Source organism: Oncorhynchus nerka, linkage group LG17 (assembly GCF_034236695.1).
Source record: "Oncorhynchus nerka isolate Pitt River linkage group LG17, Oner_Uvic_2.0, whole genome shotgun sequence".
In the NCBI taxonomy this organism is placed as follows: Eukaryota; Metazoa; Chordata; class Actinopteri; order Salmoniformes; family Salmonidae; genus Oncorhynchus; species Oncorhynchus nerka.
In genome coordinates, this window is record NC_088412.1 from 34,790,178 (window position 1) to 34,813,490 (window position 23,313).

The following is a 23,313-nucleotide window of genomic DNA, read 5'->3' on the forward strand; positions in this document are numbered from 1 at the left end:
CTCAGGAGGGAAAATATTGCTTGTGATGTCGACAAAGTGCTCTGGCCTGACCCAGCCCAAAGACAAGAAGAAGCACATTGATCACATGTTTACTCCTTTGATTTTTGTCCCTTTTAGTATTGTATACTGTAGTACAGTGCTTTGTAGGCTGTATACTGTACAATGGATACATTGTATGGCCCTGAACATTGTGCTTTCCATTTATTAACAGTACTGACTGCTCAATAGATTGACTGGTTGCAGGTTCATATCAACAAAGAACAAGAATTACAGTATCACAGAGACAAAGGACAAGTTTGTGAGATGCAGGGTACAGTACTGTAAAAATAGGGGTACAGGGAGGAGGAAGAACAAAAACAAAAATTGCAAAGAGCAAAGCAGAGGAGTAATTTCTGATCAATTTTGAGCTACTATGATAGAACATGTTTTCGTTCATCAAAGGACAATGACGTAAAAACATGTATCCTTTTTAGATTAAAAATGTACTTTTCCCTGAGAATTGTATGTTTTGAACATTGTGTTTTCTATTTTTCGGTGTATTGTTTACTGACTGCTTGAGAGTGTATATCATTTTGATCACTTTGTTTATGATTTGAGAGCCGTGTTTGATTTTGAACACAGGTAAAACTGTTTTGAGGCAAATGTTTCATTTTGCGAGAGGAGTCAGAGGTTATGTAAATACTGCTTGAAGATGAGGTTTTGTGTTGAATGTTTTCAGGAAATGGAGAAAGGTTTCAGAAATAGTGTTTTAGCAATTGAGAAAAACTGTAACTTGGAGACAACTGAACCAATGTCTTCTCTGCTTTCCGGCTAAACATTTCCCCAAACTATCTGAGTGTGTGTGTGTGCGATAGCACAGGGAGAGAAAGCGAGAGAGCGAGAAATAGTTGTGTGTTTATGTGTGTGTATACTGAAGTGTGCAGAGTGTGTGATATCTTGGGGTCAGGCTGGTTCCAGGGAGTGGAGGAGGAAGTGCAGGCCAGGGAGACTTTCCCTTCAGCATGGCCCCTCAGCTCACTTTTTTATCCTTTCTTTCTGTCTTCCTTCCCTCTTCCAAATGTTTGCTTAAACATCAATATGGGGAAACCTCTCAGGGTTCGTCCTGGCAGTTGACGGTGAGACTCACTCCAGAAACAGATCCGTCTCAAAACAAAAAACTATTCCAGATGTGAGGCTACCTTCTCCTCCGCACCTCCTCCTTTCCTCCCTCCCATTCTCCTCTCTTTATCTTCTCCTGTCCTCCCTCCCCCATCTCCTGCCTCCTTCATGCTTAGACAGACATGTCAGCCATAATCACCACACACTTTTCATATTTTCAGTCTATTAGTGGTACCCTTGGTAACATAATTGCGATCAAATGTGATAACATCTGCAATTCCTCCAGTAATAGTGTCAGTTTTGATTCATGTGTTGTATTCGGGAACATTTCATTGGCTCTCCAGGCAGCTCTAAGACTCCATAAGCGAGCAGTGAGCAAAACATCCATACAATGTTTTACAACAGTTGACTAAACTCTGGTTAATTAATAAAGATGAAATCAAATTGATTCACACTGTAGATTATAATACAGTATGCACAGTACTCATTTGCACAGATCTGTGCACTTTTGCGTGATGAAAATGCTGTGCTTAAAGGTCGACTTTGGGCAAAACCCCCAAAATAACAGCTTTAAACTGTATAACAATGCACCACCATACCAGATCATTTAATGCTTTAAAAAAAGATGAATGAGATATTTGGCTACAGAAGTGCCATTTCTTACCTATCTCTACAGCTTCCATCCAAAAACAAATCCTGTGAAATGACGTCAACACATACTGGAGCTGTTAGGGGCCAGCTACATTGGCTAACATAGCTAACGAACTAGCTACGTCGATTGCGGAGCACATGACCAGAATGACAAATGGATGAAGCACCGAAGGCAGAGCACATTTCTGTTTGAAAATTGAGAAAGAGGCAGAGTTGGACCATTTTTCATGCCAAAAGTCGACCTTTAATATATGAGTGGTGGAAGTTGGGCTTGTTGACCATAGTACAGGTGTAGGATCTTAATTTGAGTAGCAGGACACCTTTCCTGCAATGCAGGACATTTCTAACTTGTATTGTATTTGAGGTTTAAAAAAGATTCTGAAGTTTACATTTACATTTACATTTAAGTCATTTAGCAGACGCTCTTATCCAGAGCGACTTACAAATTGGTGCGTTCACCTTAAGACATCCAGTGGAACAGCCACTTTACAATAGTGCATCTAAATCTTTTAAGGGGGGGGGGGGTGAGAAGGATTACTTTATCCTATCCTAGGTATTCCTGAAAGAGGTGGGGTTTCAGGTGTCTCCGTTTGCAATTACCACTTTTTAAGAATTGATTTTACTTTACAAAAAATACATCAACCCCATCAAAAATAATCCACATAACAATTCACATTTCCTGTTGCTGCAGGATTATTTTCCTGCTGTAGCAAACTGGCTCAAATTGATCCTACATCTGTAATTCACCACTGATCTATGAGTGAGAGGAGAAACATGAGTACATTCACATACAGGTGTACACTGCAAACAGAGGCAGGGAGAAAGAGAACCAGAGCGAAAGAGAGAAAAATATGGGGAGACTAGGCCTGACTTTGCATGCATTCACAGAGCAATTGATTGTTGTTTTCAGACTAGAGTAACTGAAAAATCACAACATTATTTACCTGATATTTAATTAATGAAGCATGCCATATTAGTGTCATAGCAGGACACAAATACAACAGAATGAAACTCTGAACAACCACATTATGTGGGATTCACTTGGTACAAAAAGAAAACTGTTCTATAATAAGGTAATTTCCCATTAACTACAGCCAGACAGATCCATTGGCTCAGCCCAGAGACAATAGAGGAGAAAGCAGAGAAAGAATTTGTAATTGCCTTGGATGTGATTGGTGAAAATAAGTCATTATCAGTGGCTCAGACCACACCCTAAACTAAAGCACGCAATAAAGGAGGAGAGAGAGCGAGAGAGAGAGGCGTTTTTCAGTGCGCCGGATGAACGTCTCTCCTAAATGTTGGTCTGTGGGGTGTTTATCTAGCTTACCCTCAGGGGTGACCCATGGGGCACTTCTGAGGACTTACTATACACTTGTGAGGACCAGGGTAGCCTAGTGGTTAGAGCGTTGGACTAGTAACCGAAAGGCTGCAAGTTCAAATCCCCAAGATGACAAGGTACAAATCTATCGTTCTGCCCCTGAACAGGTAGTTAACCCACTGTTCCTAGGCCATCATTGAAAATAAGAATTTGTTCTTAACTGACTTAAATAAAGGTAAAAAAACAACGACAATTGATTCCCATTCAAAATCCTATTTTCCTTAAACCCAAACCCTAATTCTCACCCTTAACCTAACCCCTCAGCCTAAAATGAGGACCAGCTGAATGTCCTCTGAATTTTGGTTGGTTTACTATTCTTGAGGCCTTCCTTGTACTCACAAGTATAGTAAAATGTGTACACATACACACCATCTAAAAATAAAAGATCACCTCTGAAATGGTGGAAAAATACCATCCCTGTGTGGAGCGAGAAAGAGAAGAAAACATGTTTTTTCAGATAGGTGCAGTGAAATGTGTTGTTTTACGGAGTCAGCCGTACCAGTACGACGCACCTGGAGCAAATGAGAGTTTTTCACCTTGTCAGTATGGGTATTCAAATCAGAGACCTTTTTGGTTACTGGCCCAAGGCTCTAACCACTAGGCTACCTGCTGCCCACATATAGAAAGAGAGAGCTGGACAAACACACTCTCACATCCATATTGGCACATACTCTTACAGGTCACACACACACACACAGATCCAGCTCCAAGTGGCTTCTTTCCCTCTCTCACCACTTTTTCTTCTCTGTGCTCGTGCTCTGGCCAGTGAAAGGCAGGCTTGTTTCATAGTGCTTGATGTCTAACCACAGGCTCCAAACACACACACACACACACACACACACACACACACACACACACACACACACACACACACAGTACTCTGATATTATACTCAATGTTGTCCTTGGCCATCTTGTGTAAACTGTCTCATAATATGATGAAAACAATATCTTCAGCGCAATAGCTGTACCCAGCCTTGGTGGGAGTTTATTTTTGTGTGTGTGTTGTGCATACAGAGTCTGTGGTTAATGTATTCCATGCATACTGACAGCAGGAAAGTATATTGAAATGGGCTTCCCATGTGTATTTGCTGGGATTGTTGATTACTCAGAAGTGGTGGAGTGCAGAGTACTAATGCACCCGAACATGGCCAAAGTTCATTTAAATTCATGCAACAAAATTCCAATTATCCCCCATTGTGGAGAATCATTTTCCTGACGGCAAGTGAGAGAGAAGTCTTAATTATCTCCAGATTTCAAATCCTCTAAACTGGGCGAAGATTCTTTGACACACCCGAGAATGGATGAGGGAATTGTGCGTCTGTCCGTCCCTTGTCACTCTATGTAACGGCGTTCTTCGTTTGTTGAAAGAGAGGACCGAAATGCAGCGTGGTGGTTACTCAGAAATGACGATACATGAAATAACTATATAAATACAAAAACAACAAACGGAACGTGAAACCTATTACAGCCTATCTGGTGAACACTACACAGAGACAGGAACAATCACCCACGAAATACAAAGTGAAACCCAGGCTACCTAAATACGGTTCCCAATCCGAGACAACGAGAATCACCTGACTCTGATTGAGAACCGCCTCAGGCAGCCAAGCCTATACAACACCCCTACTCAGCCGCGATCCCAAATACTACAAACCCCAATACGAAAATACAATAACCCCATGTCACACCCTGGCCTAAACAAATAATTAAAGAAAACACAAAATACTAAGACCAAGGCGTGACAGAACCCCCCCCCCCCCTAAGGTGCGGACTCCCGGACGCACCTCAAAACCATAGGGAGGGTCCGGGTGGGCGTCTGTCCATGGTGGCGGTTCCGGCTCGGGACGTGGACCCCACTCCATTAATGTCCTAGTTCCTCCCCTTCGCGTCCTGGGATAATCCACCCTCGCCGCCGACCATGGCCTAATAGTCCTCACCCAGATCCCCACTGGACTGAGGGGCAGCTCGTGACTGAGGGGCAGCTCGGGACAGAGGGGCAGCTCGGGACAGAGGGGCAGCTCGGGACAGAGGGGCATCTCGGGACAGAAGCAGCCCGGGACTGAGGGGAAGCCCAGTACTGAGAGGAAGCCCAGTACTGAGAGAAAGCCCAGTACTGAGAGGAAGCCCAGTACTGAGAGGAAGCCCAGTACTGAGAGGAAGCTCAGGCAGGTAGTAGGCTCCGGTAGATCCTGGCTGGCTGGCGGATCTGGAAGATTCTGGTTGACTAGCAGATCTGGAAGATTCTGGTTGACTGGCAGATCTGGAAGATTCTGGTTGACTGGCAGATCTGGAAGAGACTGGTTGACTGGCAGATCTGGAAGAGACTGGTTGACTGGCAGATCTGGAAGAATCTGGTTGACTGGCAGATCTAGAAGATCATGGCTGACTGGCGGATCTAGCTGCTCTATGCAGACTGACAGCTCTGGCTGCTCCATGCAGGCTGACAGCTCCCTGCAGACTGACAGCTCCTTGCAGACTGACAGCTCCTTGCAGACTGACAGCTCTGGCTGCTCCATGCAGGCTGACAGCTCCTTGCAGACTGGCAGCTCTTTGCAGACTGGCAGCACTTTGCAGACTGACAGCTCTGGCTGCTTCATGCAGACTGACAGCACTGACTGCTACATGCAGGCTGACAGCACCCTGCAGACTGGCAGCTCCTTGCAGACTGACAGCTCCTTGCAGACTGGCAGCTCTTTGCAGACTGACAGCTCTGGCTGCTTCATGCAGACTGACAGCACCTTGCAGACTGACAGCTCCCTGCAGACTGGCAGCTCAGGCTGCGCTAAACAGGCAGGAGGCTCCGGCAGCGCTGTAGAGGAGGAAGGCTCTGATAGCGCTGAACAGGCGGGAGACTCCGACAGCGCAGTCCGTGTGTGGTGGGTGATTCTGTAACGGCGTTCTTCGTTTGTTGAAAGAGAGGACCGAAATGCAGCGTGGTGGTTACTCATGTTCTTTAATGAAGAAATGACGATACATTAAATAACTATATAAATACAAAAACAACAAACGGAACGTGAAACCTATTACAGCCTATCTGGTGAACACTACACCGAGACAGGAACAATCACCCACGAAATACAAAGTGAAACCCAGGCTACCTAAATACGGTTCCCAATCCGAGACAACGAGAATCACCTGACTCTGATTGAGAACCGCCTCAGGCAGCCAAGCCTATACAACACCCCTACTCAGCCGCGATCCCAAATACTACAACCCCCAATACGAAAATACAATAACCCCATGTCACACCCTGGCCTAAACAAATAATTAAAGAAAACACAAAATACTAAGACCAAGGCGTGACACTCTACAGTTTTGCTTGGGGTCTCGTTGACTCAATCACAGGTCTTACTGTGTCTAACTATAATTCTGCTGCAAGGATGGAGAGGAAAAAAACAGAAGGCAGGAAATATGCATTGCTGAATTTAGTAGCACCGAGATGCATGGTGATGCCAACTTTCCCCTGTTTAAAATTCCTGAGCAGTGTAGTTATACCATCTCTGTGTTTCCCATTTCCATTCTGAGTGGGCGACATGCTTTCACTGTAGAGTAGGAGCCATAGAGACTGGAATAAGCCTGGAGTAGAGATAGATGGAGAAATATAGGTGGATTCAGGTTGGGATAAGACTGGACTGTAGATCAAGTAATATGGATAGACTAAAGCTGTATACTGTCAAGCTGACCACTCTGCTGTATGTCCGGAGCACATCTCATAAACCCGGTCAGAGACTTCTAGCAACAGAGATGACGAGATGTAGACAGGCCTGAAAACAACCACAGCACCCACCACTTCACTGCTCAGTCCCATTGGAGAGAACACCCATTTTGTATAAACCTTCTCTCTCTCTCTCTCTGTCTGCCAATATAGCAACATGCTAGTCTTAAAGATCAGCCACACTGTAGGCTGTAAAATACACGCATGAATGGAGAGAAGGGTGTGTCTCCGTGAAGGCTCTTCAGAGGATGAAGGGGAGGACCATCCTCCTCAGTGAATTTCTTAAAAATAAAAATGGTAAAACATTTTAAAAAGGTATCATTTTTAGATAAAACTATACTAAATATAATCACATGTAACCAAATAATTGATTAAAACACACTATTTTGCAATAAAGGTCTATAGTAGCCTCGACAGCACTCAGGGTAGCACCAGGTGTAGCCGGATGGTTCTCACCCCCTTCCATAGACTTACACAGTAATTATGACAACTTCAGGAGGATGTCCTCCAACCTATCAGAGCTCTTGCAGCATGAACTGATATGTTGTCCACCCAATCAAAGGATGAGATAATTTATATAGTACTGAAATCATAAAATGTGGTGAGTAGTTGACTCAAAGAGAGAGAAAGACAATAGTTGAACAGTTTTAAACTATTTAATTTCTTCCAAAATGAAAGAGAAGTCATTTTATTTCCAGTTTCACTTAGGCCTACTTAGCTAGCAAATGCAACTAGCCAGTTAAGCCTACTCAAACATCCTGTTCAAACAGGGGGATGCTATGATAGCTAGCTGGCTATGACTATCCAACGCAACACTAGAACTTTTCCAAGTCATTGTAAGCTTTTAGTTTTCCTACAGTGCATTTGGAAAGTATTCAGACCCCTTGACTTGTTCCACATTTTGTTACGTTACAGCCTTATTCTAAAATTTATTAAATAAAAAAATATCTTCATTAATCTACACACAGTACCCCATTAATGTCAAAGCGAAAACTGTTTTTGGACATTTCTACAAACCATTTAACAATGTGTTAATGCAGTGTCAATACACTGCACTTATGTAACTACCAGGGAAATGCATATGGTTTTGGAACCTTAAGTGAAGTGGTGGTGTGCTACCACACTACCAGGCAGAAGGATGTAGAGTGTAATATGGACTGTAAAGAGTTACATCTGGAATCCTTAATGGTGAAACTTCCACCTTCTAACAGGACAACGACCCTAACCACACAACCAAGACAATGCAGGAGTGGTTTCGGGACAAGTCTCTGAATGTCCCTGAGTGGCCTAGCCAGAGCCTGAACTTGAACCCGATCAAACATCTCTGGAGAGACCTGAAAATAGCTGTGCAGCAACGCTCCCCATCCAACCTGACAGAGTTTGCGAGAATCTGCAGAGAAGAATGGGAGAAACTGCACAAATACAAGTGTGCCAAGCTTGTAGTGTCATACCCCAGAAGATTTGAGGCTGTAATCGCTGCTTTGACAAAGTACTGAACGGGTCTGAATACTTATGTAAATGTAATATTTCAGTTTTTATACTGTTTACTGACTGTACACTAATGTTACTGCATAATTGTAGCTGGTTAACAAACACGTTAGTTCTGTTAGCTATGTTGACTATGAAGTTACTACAATGATGTAGGCTGTTTGTAGCAGTTATGATATGGTTTGGCTTGGAAAGTTGTTTTTGCCTGGTCACAAACAGCTGATGTGTTGTGCATTGAAGTTCACAAGCGAAAGGAAAAGTTGAGGAGGAGGAGAGCGCATAGATGCGAGAAGGAATACAACGTGGCTGCTATGAAAGTGAACTGTGTTTACGCGTGATCAGGTATTCCTTCTGCCGATTCTGTTGAAAAACATTCTTAAACGGAAGCAAATGGAACAAAACGGGGATAAACATACCTGAATTTGTCCAATAGAAACTCTTGTTTGCAAATGTCTCTCTCGACCTGTATGCACCTACATTGTAAACTTTCATTCATAGGCTAGGTTGTAGCAACATCATGATGGGTACAGGGCAAATGTGAGTATCATGTAGTAGCCTAAACCTATCGCTGTTACACTGGGTGAATGGAATATGAATGACAGTCATCCAATACGCTGTAATAGAAATAACGCCATGCTCATGAAAAAGAAAACGTCCTCACTCGTTATTCATTTTAAATGGCGCTGGCTGCCACTGGTGTGTCTAGTGTGTGTTTTGTCACTCCACTGTTAAAGACGTCAAAGTTTTGATGTATGTTCATGAAAGTCCATGAAAACAAATAGTTGTTTCCCTGCACCAAGCCACAGAAAAATAAAAGTTTACAGCATATGGAACATAGGCTTTGTTCGCTTCGAGGCACCCCAGACAATTTTGTGAGAAATGTTCTGGTGTGTTTGTAGTTTGCCTGGAGCAGGCTTTAATTAAAAAGCAATGTTAATGTGAAGAACTGACTCTACAATTATCTCCCCCTCTCTCAGAGCAGACTGCCACAGCTGTAAAAGACCACGCACCACACACACACAGTCTTGTACAGCTAACCTTGTGGGGACACGCAATTCAGTCCCATTCAAAATCCTATTCTCCCGAACGCCTGACTTAACCCTAACCAATACTCTTACCCTAACCCTAACCTTAACCCAAAAACCTAACCTTAACCCTAGCTCTTCACCCTAACCCTATAACTAACCTTTGCTCCTAACCCTTAACCCAAAACCCCCTAGAAATAACATTTGACCTTGTAGAGACCAACAAAATGTCTCCAGTTGGTCATATTTTTGTTATTTTACTACTCTTGTGGGGACTTCTATTTACACACACACACACACACACACACACACACACACACACACACACACACACACACACACACACACACACACACACACACACACACACACACACACACACACACACACACACACACACACACACACACACACACACACACACACACACACAGAGAGAGTTTGGCCTTGTGCCCTGCTCTTTATCCAATTATAAACCTCTATTTAATGACAACAGCTCTATAATGTTGTCATACGTACTATTGTCCCAAGTCATTGTATTTACCAGGAGTTGACTCAGATTCTCTCTCTGTTGCCTACTGGCTGTCAGTGATCCGTCTCTGCTCAACAAGCGTTGCGTCTGGGTTTCCTTGTAAAATATAATTGGTCATCTCATTGACATCACACTTTCCCTCAGTGAAGCAAACATAGAGTGGTAAAAGTGGAGAAAACCATGGACACCAGAACAGTCCTGCTCATATCAAAGAGACAACAGCAGCAATTAAGGCCACCACATGGACAAACACACACAAGCACGTGCATACACAGCTCCCCATACCGTTCCCATGGCAACACTCACCTGGGTTAACCTGTGAGGTGACGTCTCCTACCAGATAGAGAAGGATGAGCAACGGAAAGTGTTTGTCCCACAGGCGCTTCATCCCAAACACACACACGCACACGCACACACACACACACACACACACACACACACACACACACACACACACACACACACACACACACACACACACACACACACACACAGAGAGAGGGTCTTCAAACCTGAAATCAATGGGAAAACAACAGACAGTCAAAATATGTCATACAAGTTGGAATATTTGGACTGTGATGAAATTAAACAGAAGTTCAAGGGTCCGTGTTTGGATCCATGTGGTATATTCAGACAGTTGATGCGGTTTTATGTCTTTCCTCCAGGGAACCAGACCATCTGAGAGGTTCTATGGGAAAGCTACAGCTTTTACTGGAGGAATGGTTTTCATTTGCTCAATAAAGACAATAATTGCTGTCTCAAAGTGGAATTTCCATTCATCATTACCTTAACACAAGCGAATAGCAAAGGGATATTAAAGTCAAACTGGCAGGGATAATTCAACATTACAGTAGCCAGCTCTAAGGAATAAAAATGTACATAAAACTGTACCTATACTGCTAAACATCTAATAGTAAATGTGTGTGGGTGTGTTAGAGAACTTCAGACAAATGGAGGTAGGAATAAATTCAAAGTGAGAGAGAGAGAGAGAGAGAGAGAGAGAGAGAGAGAGAGAGAGAGAGAGAGAGAGAGAGAGAGAGAGAGAGAGAGAAGCAGAGTGGGCCACCACAGACATTACCACAGTGGGACTGATTATACAGTGAGACAGAGACAGGTCCAGCAGGACTCCTCTCTTCGACAGACCCAAACAGCCAACGGTCTAACCTCAAAGGAAAAGTTGATGTCTACTCACAGTGATCTTGAACAAAGCTTTTGGTAATTGACTCTAGTCTTGTGTGGTTGTCTGGCCTCCCACTTGCATAATGATCTAGTAAAAGGTGTGTGTGTGTGTGTGTGTGTGTGTGTGTGTGTGTGTGTGTGTGTGTGTGTGTGTGTGTGACAGAATCACAATCAGTCTTAGTATGTGGCTTGCTCACTGTGTCAATAGCTGGTTATGGAAGAAACACCATGCTGCATTTAAAGCATGGGGAACATAATGGTCATGTGGTAACGTTCATTTATTACTGGAACGACTGGATCATTAGTGGTTGTTATATCTTTGCTTATATAAAATGGTGCAGTATGGACTGTACAGAGTTAAAGCTGGAATCCTTAATGGTGAAACTGCCACGTCCATTTGGGGTATCACAACAACGAAGTTACTGCAGACAACGAACACTGTTTTTTCCCCCTCTTTCGACATCACTGCACAAGCGATAGAACAACAGAACATGCAATTCAATTGAATTTGACCACACTGCTCAACACACCTCACCTCCGTTTCGTTCACAAAATAAAAACAGTAACAAAGGTGCTGTGGACGGACAGTGGAACTGTTTCCCCTAATACAGATTCCATGTTTAAGGTGGAGAGATCAGAAAGCCAAAGGGGAGGTTCCCTGGTCTTTATCCTATGCCAAAGAGGTACGAGTGAGTGTGTGCGCACGCAAAGTTTTCAAATGTTCATTCCGTACTAAACACAACATTCTCCTGGCCGTGCACTGCTGCATAGGAGTGGCTGATAGGGCAATATGTCAGGATCCAGCAGCAGAACACACACACACACACACACACACACACACACACACACACACACACACACACACACACACACACACACACACACACACACACACACACACACACACACACACACACACACACACACACACACCTAGTAAACGTCTCCTTGCCCTCTGCAGCAAACACTGACACATGCTCACAATAAGCAGGCCATTGAGTGCCACTGTCAGACATCAGTGTAAAAGCTGGAGCTTCATACAGTTGGCTACGTACAGGGCTTTATTCTGGTTGTGGGAAACATACACTATACATACAAAAGTATGTGGACACCCCTTCAAATGAGTGGATTCGGCTATTTCAGCCACACCCGTTGTTGACAGGTGCATAAAATCGAGTACACAGCCATGCAATCTCCATAAACAAACATTGAATATAGAATGGCCTTACTGAAGATCTCAGTGACTTTTAATGTGGCACGGTCATTAGGGTGCCATCTTTTCAGCAAGTTTGTCATATTTCTGACCTGGTCAACTCTAAGTGGTTGTATTGTGAAGTGAAAACTACTAGGAGCAACAATGGCTCAGCTGCGAAGTGGTAGGCCACATAAGCTCACATAACGGGACCGCAGGATGCTGAAGCGCATAGCGCTTAAAAATCATCTGTCCTTGGTTGCAACACTCACTACCAAGTTTGAAACTGCCTCTGGAAGCAAAGTCAGCACAAGAATGGTTCACCAGGAGCTTCATAAAATGGGTTTCCATGGCCGAGCAGCAGCACACAAGCCTAAGATCACCATGCGCAATGCCAAGTTTCGGCTGGAGCGGTGTAAAGCTTGCCGCCATTGGATTCTGGAGCAGTGGAAATGAATTCTCTGGAGTGATGAATCAGGCTTCACCATCTGGAAGTCGAACAGACAGATCTAGTTTTGGCGGATGCCAGGAGAATGCTACCCAATGCATAGTGCTACCTGTAAAGTTTGGGGCTGTTTTTCGTGGTGGGGGCTTGAACCGTTAGTTCTAGTGAACGGAAATCTTAACACTATAGCACACTGACAATCTAGACGATTCTGTGCTTCCAACTTTATGGCAATGCCCCCGTGCACAAAGCCAGGTCCATACAGAAATGCTTTGTCGAGATCTGTGTGGAAGAGTTTGACTGGCCTGCACAGAAATGTTCCCTCTAAACTATGCACACACGCAGTAGCCAAGCAGCTCCCTGGGACTGCCTATCAGCAGAATAAATACTGTATCAGCCCACTGAGAGAAGCACGAGATTGAACTTCACTCAACTTTCTAGAATTTTCCCTTTTAGTTAACACTATCAACGTTTCCCTTTACTGTGGAATTGGGTTAGAAACAATGCAATATTGGCCACTTTCAATTCAACACCCCGAAACCAAACAAACTATGCAAAATATTTTGTTGTAGGCAGAACACATCAGAGTAGGATTATATTGCATTGACAAGCATGACTCCGAAACTCTAGTCTACACAGACCGGTTCAGCATAACCAATCAGAGCTGCAGTAGGCCAGAGCCGCAGTATGCAAACATACCAAAGTCACATATGGATCTGTGCCATTTACTTTGATCGGGACTGTGTTACAGCTGTGGTCATGAGTAGATGTTACAGCTGTGGTCATGAGTAGATGTTACAGCTGTGGTCATGAGTAGATGTTACAGCTGTGGTCATGAGTAGATGTTACAGCTGTGGTCATGAGTAGATGTTACAGCTGTGGTCATGAGTAGATGTTACAGCTGTGGTCATGAGTAGGTATGCTTGATTTGAGATCAGAGTGAGAGCTGCATGTAGCCCCGTGTGCACGTTTTGTTCATATCCTTTGCTAGTTAGTAAGTTATTAGCCCAGTTATAGATACTTTGTAGTCAGCAATAGGGGAGGGATTGCTTGCTACAAGAGCACAAAATATGTACATTTCTAGACATCTTTAAAAAGCAAGTCAGGTAAAGAGCTTTTTTTATGTCTTAAAGGGACAGTGTTGCATTTTGATACAGGCTTGAATAAGCTAAGTAGCCAATAGTGATGGGTCATTCGCGAACGAGTCTGATCTAAGAGCCTTCTCTTTTAGGTGAACATTGGGAGCCGGCTCGCATATCAGAAGAGCCAAATCTATTTATAAAAATATAAAACAATTAAGATATAAATAGTCAAAAGATTTAAATGAATAGAATGAACTAATTCAAAGAACGAAAAACAAAATACAATAATATAGGCCTAAATGCTCAAGCGCACACACATTCGTTCTGACTGTCTGCTCAGACTAACAGCCCAAACCTGTTGTTCCTGTCAATCAGACACCTGGTGTCAACCAATGAACCAAAGATGTGTGAGGGAGGGCCGAGCCAACTCACTCACAGTCACACACTTAGCAGTCGAGGAGAGAGAGAGGAAGGACAGCTGTGAAAACAACAGCTGGAAAATGAGTCGGAAGCACAGTAGCATTTGGATGCATTTTAATAATGTAGACAATGTTAGAGCATAGTGTAGAATTTTCCAAAACGAAATCTCATATAAAGCCTGTTCTACGCACAACCTACACTGGCATATGAGAACTGTGCACCCAACTATGAAGCTTGCTGTAGTGGAGATTCGAGAAACTAGCGGGCCTGCAAATAATAGTGGTGCAGCCAGCATCTCCAAGTGTCCACTCAGTCAAGTAGGCCTACTCCGCGACCCACAGCAACGCAGTCTTCTATGGACCAGTTTACGCCAAAGTCTATGTCTGTAGCAAAACAAGGCCAAATTGATATTGCAATGGCTAAAATGATTGTCACCGATTTCCAGCCATTTTCGATCGTGGAGGACAGAGGTTTTTTAAATTATAGCAATAGTCTAAATCCAATGTACACAATTCCAAGCAGGAAAACCCTTTCAAAATCACTTATTCCACAACTGTACGAGGGCACACAGGCTTCATTGCGGAAAGAGTCCAAAAAGCTACTGCAGTTTGCTTTACCACTGACTGCTGGACATCAAGGGTAACCACTTCTTACATGTCGATTACATGTCACTTCATTGAAGATGTCTTGCTGTCTTCTGGACTGCTTTGAGTTCCGCAACAGACACACCTCAGAGAAGTTGGCAGAGGAACTGTTGAGAGAGGCCAGAGGATGGCAAGTAGATGGAAAAGTGGTCTGTTGTGTTAAAGACAATGCAGCTAACATAACCAAAGCCATGAACATTTTTAAATGGACCCATCATCAATGTCTTGCCCACACAATCAACCTGATTGTAAGATATGCTCTGAAGGTGATGAAGCCCACTGTGGACAAAGTGAAAGCAGCTGTGGAATACTTCCACAGGAGCACAGCAGGTGCTGAAAAACTAAAGTCTACACAACGCCAGATAGGGATGCCTGAGCTGAGGCCTAAACAAGACTGCACTACAAGGTGGAATTCAACATTAAATGTTGAAGCGGTTTCTTGAGTCAAAGGATGCCATCATCTCTACCCTGGCCATTGTCAATGCACCTGTTGATGCTCTGACCCAAGAGGAATGGGAGGTGGTGGTGGAGGTGTGCTGAGTCCTGGAACCCTTTTAGCAGGTCACTGTGGAGATCAGTGGAGAGAGGTACAGTAAGCAGTTATTACTACATCATTATTTAATCCAGTATTATATATGTATATGAGCAGTAGATGAGAATGTAGTATCAGTAGACAAAACATGAACCTGAACTAATAAGTTACTGTTCTCTCTTTTCAGCTATGTGACAGCCTCAAAAATGACACTCATGTGTAAGGGTCTGCAGCGAATCACAGCCAGCCGCCAGAGAGAAGCAAATGTAACCACAGGACATGTGACAGAGTTGATGGACACCCTATGTTCATCAATAGACAGAAAGCGCCACAGGATGGAATATAATCACGTGCTATCAGAAACCGCTGCACTTGACCCCAGGTTTAAGAAGTTAGCCTTCAGTGATGCCAGAGCGATTGATGAGGCTCTTCGAAGAATAACCTCAGCAGAAGGGAGGGACAGCCTCAGCAGTCAGTTGGCTCAGGTACCAGGGCAACAGGAAGAAGAGGGATCAGATGGAGCAGGAGCACCAGCAGTAGTGCCACAAACGTCTGCTGTTTATATGCTGTTTGACGAGAGAGCAACTGGGGATGCAGCATGAAGGAATCCCTCAGCAGATGACATAATGGAGGTCCGATCCCAGATCCTCTGAGCTGGTGGAAGAACAAGGCCTCTGTCTACCCACGGCTTACTAAAGTCATGACAGGGAGACTCTGCATAGTGGCCACATCCGTTCCCTCAGAGAGGGTTTTCTCAAAAACGTGACAAATAATTACTGAGGGAGGAAACCGCATCAGCCCCTCGAAAGTGAGGCAGCTTGCATATTCTAAATGCAAATCTCTCATAAAAGCAAAATATGGTCAGCATTACTGTGTGCTGCTGGTTATAAAATGGTAATAAAGTAGAGCGAGAAAAGGACAGAACAGCTCTTTCCATGTTAAAATGTTATGGGATGCATTTTCTCCATTGTTTTGATGCTATACCACTCTGGTAGGCCTACATTATGATCAAATAGCCACAGTAGCCTACCTAGCCACTATTAAAACTGTAACTTAAAGCGGGTACAGCCTCAGTGTTCACAGTAAACGTGCACTGGAAGTTGCACAGAATTTTCCCAACGTTCAAGTTTGCGCTCAGCAGACCTGAAATGTACTCAGTCCCGAGAAAAATTAGAGGGAACATTGCTGCACAGAGCCCTGACCTCAACCCCATCGAACATCTTTGGGATGAATTGGAACGCCGACTGCGAGCCAGGCCTAATCGCCAAACATCAGTGCCCGACCTCATTAATGGTCTTGTGGCTGAATGGAAGCAAGTCCCCACAGCAATGTTCCAACATCTAGTGGAAAACCTTCCTAGAAGAGTAGAGTCTGTTATAGCAGCAAAGGGGGGACCAACTCCATATTAATGCCCATGATTTGGAATGAGATGTTCGATGAGCAGGTGTCCACATACTTTTGGTCATGTAGTGTGTTTGGATATGTTGATTTTGATCTGTTGCCCGAGAACTCTCTGGCTCTCTGCCAAGACAGACCTCTAATGACACCGGATATCACAGAACGACTTCGTCACCTCTACACAGTTTCTAGAAACCAATAGACATTTATGATATCTGGATTTCCAGAATATAAGAAATATCGCTTTCATGCCAGTCGGTTAACTATCTATTCTCTCACAAATACAATAACATCACTGTAACAGCATTACAGTAATCAGCTAATCACAAAACACAACAGCTGTAAAACTGTACAAACTCTCTCAACAGCTCCCCTTTACAAACACCCATCGACCTCTGAATGGCCTCATTGTGCACTTATCATCATCATCATCTAGTTGGTTTCTCCTTCTGAAGTGCTCCAGTTCCTGTAGTATCAGATTACAGCCATATCACACTGAGACACTGGCCTACTTATATGGGTTAATGTATATGGGCTATACAGGAGCTAATGCTGATCTTAAACAGTAAATGAAACAGACAGCTGGTGGCTCGTGTCCTGTGTTAGGGAGGGAGAATCAGAGATGTGTTTACCATGTGGCCAGGGAGAGGAGCTCTCCTATGTAAAAGCCTGGCCGAAGAGTTAGAATGAAAAAAATAAAAAAGATTTTCCAAGGCTCTGTTCTGTGGAGATACTCTTAAAATCGGTCCTCTCTTTGCTTCCTTGAGGTACACACTGACCTGTATGTGATTGTGTAACAGAGGTTCAACGCATGCACACCTTTCTACCCCCTCCTCTCTCACTCTCAGTAACAGCTGTATTCTCAATCCAGGTAGACATCGGAGTGGAGCGTAGGGCTGTTGTCTTGACACACACAGGACACAGGGTTATGGACTGTCTCACATTTACCATTATGGAAAACTTCCACTCCTGGTGGAGGTCAGACAACACTATTCACCCGCCGGCCCTTCAGGGACCAACTAAAATTCTCCAGCCACTAATAATAACTCCAACATTCTGCAGCTTTACCAGTAGAGGCCCAAAATGCAGCATTTTTATAGGAGATACTTGGTGAATCTTCTGGTCTGAGGTAAATTCAGCTTTCTACTGCTGTATAAACGTGACTCCGAGGTAAACTGTGTTTATTTGTCTTTCTTAGAAGGGCAGAAAGTAGGCCTAACGGTTTATCATCAGCCTCTAAAACCAAGTGCCCCAAAGCCAACAGTCCGCAGGAAGCCATCCAACACAAACAGGGGGAGAGCAGAGAGGAGCGAGTGAGAGAAGAGTTTGGTGGAGTTGCAGGGTGTGTCAGGGAAATAGAGGGAGACAGTAGGGCGACATAGAGGGAATCAGGAAGAGAGGCAGATGTAGCAAAACAGGGTAAGGTACAAGAGGAGGCACAGGGCCCTCCTAGGCCTAAAAGGTGAGGGGCTGTAGTGGAGGCAGAGTTGACCTGCCATACACTGTCCCTTACATTCCCCCTCTCACAGCCTGCTCTAGGAGTCTACTCTAGTGTGTGGTGTGTGGTGTGTGGTGTGTGTGTGTGTGTGTGTGTGTGTGTGTGTGTGTGTGTGTGTGTGTGTGTGTGTGTGTGTACACAGCCTGCTCTATAGGGTTGCTGGGGCCTATTATAGGGCTAATTTTACCCAGGAGTGGGTTTCATACACTCCTATATCTGCTACAGTAATAGTAATCAACCTATAGATTTACAAAGTAGGGCCAGCTTTCAAAGCCTATAATATCCACAGGGCTCTGGTTGGAGTTGAATGTACTATACTGTGCCTAGTGTGCAAATAAGCAATCTAAATTATACAGTTGACTTGTGATATATGCAGTGGCTTGGGCTTGAGTGTGCGCACTAAACTGGAGCATGCAGGGAATAGGGGTCAGGGCTAGGGGCTAGGGATTGATATTGAACTAGACAACTGAATGGTCCTGCTTTGGTCCACTGCTCTCTGTCCCTCATTACTGCTGTCAAACACGTTAAAGTCAACGAGAGAGGATCAAAGTAAATGTTTGATTTTATTACTGTACTAAAAGCCTGAAGGGGAATTCAACCTTCTGTTCCACCCTGCCATACGCATTAAAATCGGATTAATCTGGGCGTCTTGGAGCACATCTGTCTGATCTATCGTCAGCTCGGGTCAATGTCACCTTTAGAATAAACAACGTACATCAGACAGCAGAGCACTTCTCAATGCTTTCACAATGGCTAACAAGGAAAATAATCAGGCTTGACCCCGTGTAAGAGAAGTCAAACAAAGTACTCACAGGGACTGTGTTTAATGCGGGCGGCAGGGTAGCCTAGTGGTTAGAGCATTGGACTAGTAACCGAAAGGTTGCAAGTTCAAAATCCCCGAGCTGACAAGGTACAAAATCTGTCGTTCTGCCCCTGAACAGGCAGTTAACCCACTGTTCCTAGGCCGTCATTGAAAATAAGAATTTGTTCTTAACTGACTTGCCTAGTAAAATAAAGGTAAAACATTTTTTTTTTAAATGCATCGAGACCCTGTAGTTTGGAGGACAAATCACTTGTGAGTGTGTGTGTGTGTGTCTGTGAGTGAGTGAGTGAGTGAGTGAGTGAGAAAAGAGATTAAAATACTGTAAAATCCAGTCAAATCCAAACTGGATCCAAAAGGATAAGTACAGATATCACAATTTCTGTGATAAACGGTATAAACGTTGAAGAGAGAAAGGTGATACAATATTTATTGAGCTGTTAACAAGTTCTATCTGCACACAGTGCCCTGTCTTGTGTTCCCAGACCAAATACATCCTGTAACTGTCAAAAGGAAAGTGTTTTCCTCATATTTATTTCTACCACAGAAGAGTCTAGTGTCCCTGTTTAAAATATGGACGTATTCCCCATCAATGGACTCTTTGTTGAAGTGATACGTCTGGATAATTAAAGGGAGGTGAGACGTGGGAGTGTGTTCATACCTCCCCCTGTGGCTGGACCTTCGCAGGCTAGACTGGCTCATACACACACACACACACACACACACACACACACACACACACACACACACACACACACACACACACACACACACACACACACACACACACACACACACACACACACACACACACACACACACACACACACACACACACACACACACACCTAATCTCTCTTCTCTACAAGTTGTTTCAGACTATTTTGTGCTGCTGTCTTTACTAATAAAAGCTCTTTATTAGTGTACTTGAAAGGTGTTTAAAAAAAAAGGTAAATGTATTCAATCGGTTGGAACAAAGTGTAGAAGAAGCTCTATTTTGGTAGCCTCTGGTACATTCTAATGCCTTGATACCATCTGAAATACACAGCGAAATGATTGAATACTTTTTGGAATTTACCTCCCAGATTTGAAAAATGTGTTGTATTGTGTAGAAAGACATTACTTGACAATTGAAATGACTAGTTAGTTGTTTTGGATATTTGCTCGGTCTAGGCCTATATGATAAAGACTATTTTCTATGTAAAATAACATCAAACATTTTCGAACATTTAACCTGTCTTCTCTTGAGATGAACGTATTATTTACAGTTTTACTGCAATATATGAATTGCCACAATGTTATTTGTTCTTTAAATGATGTATTTCATCATTATCTTGACATATAAATGAAACGTTTAGTTTTTCCAGGTTTCTGTTTTTCCCAGTTCTTCTCAGGTTTTCACTCTCAAACGAACTCAATTTGATGTTCTAATTCCACAACAATGCTTAAGCCACATCAGGCGACCACTTTAGAGGTCTGGGGAAAAAATCTAAGAAATGTAAGTGCACACCTAAGCAAGAGGTTGTTGTTTAGCAGTTTTTGTGTAGTGCACATGTGATTAGTAGAGTTTGCTAAAGGATTGATTCAAATAATCATCAATCAAATCCTTCTGCCAGGCAGACGCGGCACCATAATGAATCAGTTGGACAGGCATTTGATTTCCACGGGACCTCCTGTGTGTGCACGCGCGTGCACGCTTTTTTAAAATGGGTGTAATGGTGAAGACCATAGAGGCAGCTCATGAGTTTCATGTTTGGGGAAGCTTACAATGTATCCTACCATTTCTACCGATCTGCATGCCAGTTAACCGTATTTATATATGCACATTTTCATGGAACAGTTTCATTTAAAAAATTTTCAATGATGTTTTTGTTTCTAAAAAAATCATCGTCACGTGGTTAATGATGAAAATCTGAAGTAAAAATGATAATCTAAAAGTAAAGATTCATCTACGGCAAGAGCGCTAGCCATATGGACACATTGATACACTGATCCATTGGCGGCTAAAGAAAGGAGAGCATAGAACTCAGAGATATAGACCAATTCAGCAGAAGGCCTATAACTTCCATCATCAACTTAAGTAAAATACATAGGCCTAAAGGTGACAAAAAAAACAGTCAAAAATATCCTGTTGAAAATTCTGGTTCTTTCTATCACATTCATCCCTCTTCTCAGCCAGAAGAGGACTGGCCACCCCAGTCTTCTTCTGGCTGAGTTTTACCTAGCCACCGTGCTTCTACACCTGCATTGCTTGCTGTTTGGGCTTTAAGGCTGGGTTTCTATACAGCACTTTGAGATATCAGCTGATGTACAAATGGCTATATAAATACATTTGATTTGATTTGATTTTCTCCACCTGTCTGTCTCCTTTTCTATCTGTCTTGACTTGAGCTATTGCTCGTGAAGTTCAAATTGTATCAAATGCTGAGGGTCCAGCCGGAAGCTGTCGCTAACGAACTTGCAACATTGTATCAACCAACTAAGCCTATTCCGGGCCCTCAACGTTTTCTGAGCCATTGAGCTTAGGACAGGAAGATTTTTTATGAGTTTCACTGGATATATGGGATCATTATATTTTTCTCTTTCACACCGAGGCTTGGTGATTATCGAGGCTGAAACTGTTTGAATACTCATACTAACCATACTATTTGTGATGTAAATTGAGTATGTAGTATGCCTATTTGTCAGACTATGGATATAGTTAGTATGCTAAAAGTTCCTGGGTGTCGTGCTACATTCGCCAAAATTCAAAGTATACAAGCAATGGACACTATTGGCTTTTAAGGCCCATAATGACATTTTCCAGAAAATGGGTGTGGCTTCGCAACTTTTTCAGATTTGAAGAAAATGATGGAAAATATTAGTGATGGGCATTCCGGCTCTTTTCAGTGAGCCGGGTCGTTCGGCTCAGCTCACCATAAACAGCCAGCTCTTTTGGCTCCCAAACTGCTCTTTAAAAAAAACATGTTTTGTATTTTTTCAAGTCAAACAGTTTGCGATAGTTTGACTATGATTGGTGTTAAAACAATGCTTAAACTAATGCTCTACCTTAACCACAATGCATTGGTTTGTTATGAAAAAGAATGTTATTAAACATTTGCATTTAAAGTATAACTTTTTCATGTATATCAACAAAGTGCATACAAATGTAACAATTCAAAACGAATACAATCTGAACAAAATAATAATAGAATATTGCACCATATCCTCCAAATGGGATCGGACCTCCATTATGGCATCTGCTGAGGGATTCCTTCGTGCTGCATCCCTAGTTGTTCTCTTGTCAAACAGCATCCAAACAGCAGACGTTTATGGCACTACTGCTGGTGCTTCTGCTCCATCTGATCCCTCTTCTTCCTGTTGCCCTGGTACCTGAGCCAACTGACTGCTGGGGCTGTCCCTCCCTTCTGCTGAGGTTATTCTTTGAAGAAGAATCGCTCTGGCATCACTGAAGGCTAACTTCTTAAACCTGGCGTCAAGTGCAGCGGTTTCTGATAGCACGTGATTATATTCCATCCTGTGGCGCTTTCTGTCTATTGATGAACATAGGGTGTCCATCAAGTCTGTCACATGTCCTGTGGTTAAATTTGCTTCTCTCTGGTGACTGGCTGTGATTCGCTGCAGACCCTTACACAGGAATATCATTATTGAGGCTGTCACTGAAAAGAGAGAACAGTAACTTATTAGTTCAGGTTCATGTTTTTTTTCTACTGATACTACATTCTCATCTGCTGCTCATATACATACAGTGGGGCAAAAAAAGTATTTAGTGTGCCACCAATTGTGCAAGTTCTCCCACTTAAAAAGATGAGAGAGGCCTGTAATTTTCATCATAGGTACACTTCAACTATGACAGACAAAATGAGAAAAAAAATCCAGAAAATCACATTGTAGGATTTTTAATGAATTTATTTGCAAATTATGGTTGAAAATAAGTATTTGGTCAATAACAAAAGTTTCTCAATACTTTGTTATATACCCTTTGTTGGCAATGACAGAAGTCAAACGTTTTCTGTAAGTCTTCACAAGGTTTTCACACACTGTTGCTGGTATTTTGGCCCATTCCTCCATGCAGATCTCCTCTAGAGCAGTGATGTTTTGGGGATGTTGCTGGGCAACACGGACTTTCAACTCCCTCCAAAGATGTTCCATGGGGTTGAGATCTGGAGACTGGCTAGGCCACTCCAGGACCTTGAAATGCTTCTTACGAAGCC

At 43.1% G+C, this 23,313-nt stretch overlaps 1 protein-coding gene across 3 annotated transcripts in view; it reads right to left on the minus strand.

The window, feature by feature from the left end:
* Window positions 1-23,313, minus strand: part of LOC115145156 (discoidin domain-containing receptor 2-like) — a 61,062-nt gene that overhangs the window by 17,082 nt on the left and 20,667 nt on the right. For all 3 annotated transcript variants that reach the window (XM_029686480.2, XM_029686481.2, XM_029686479.2), the window contains exon 2: window positions 10,196-10,401. In XM_029686480.2, coding sequence (XP_029542340.1) covers window positions 10,196-10,277 — 82 coding nt within the window. In that variant the 5' untranslated portion in view covers window positions 10,278-10,401. The remainder of the gene's footprint in view (window positions 1-10,195; window positions 10,402-23,313) is intronic.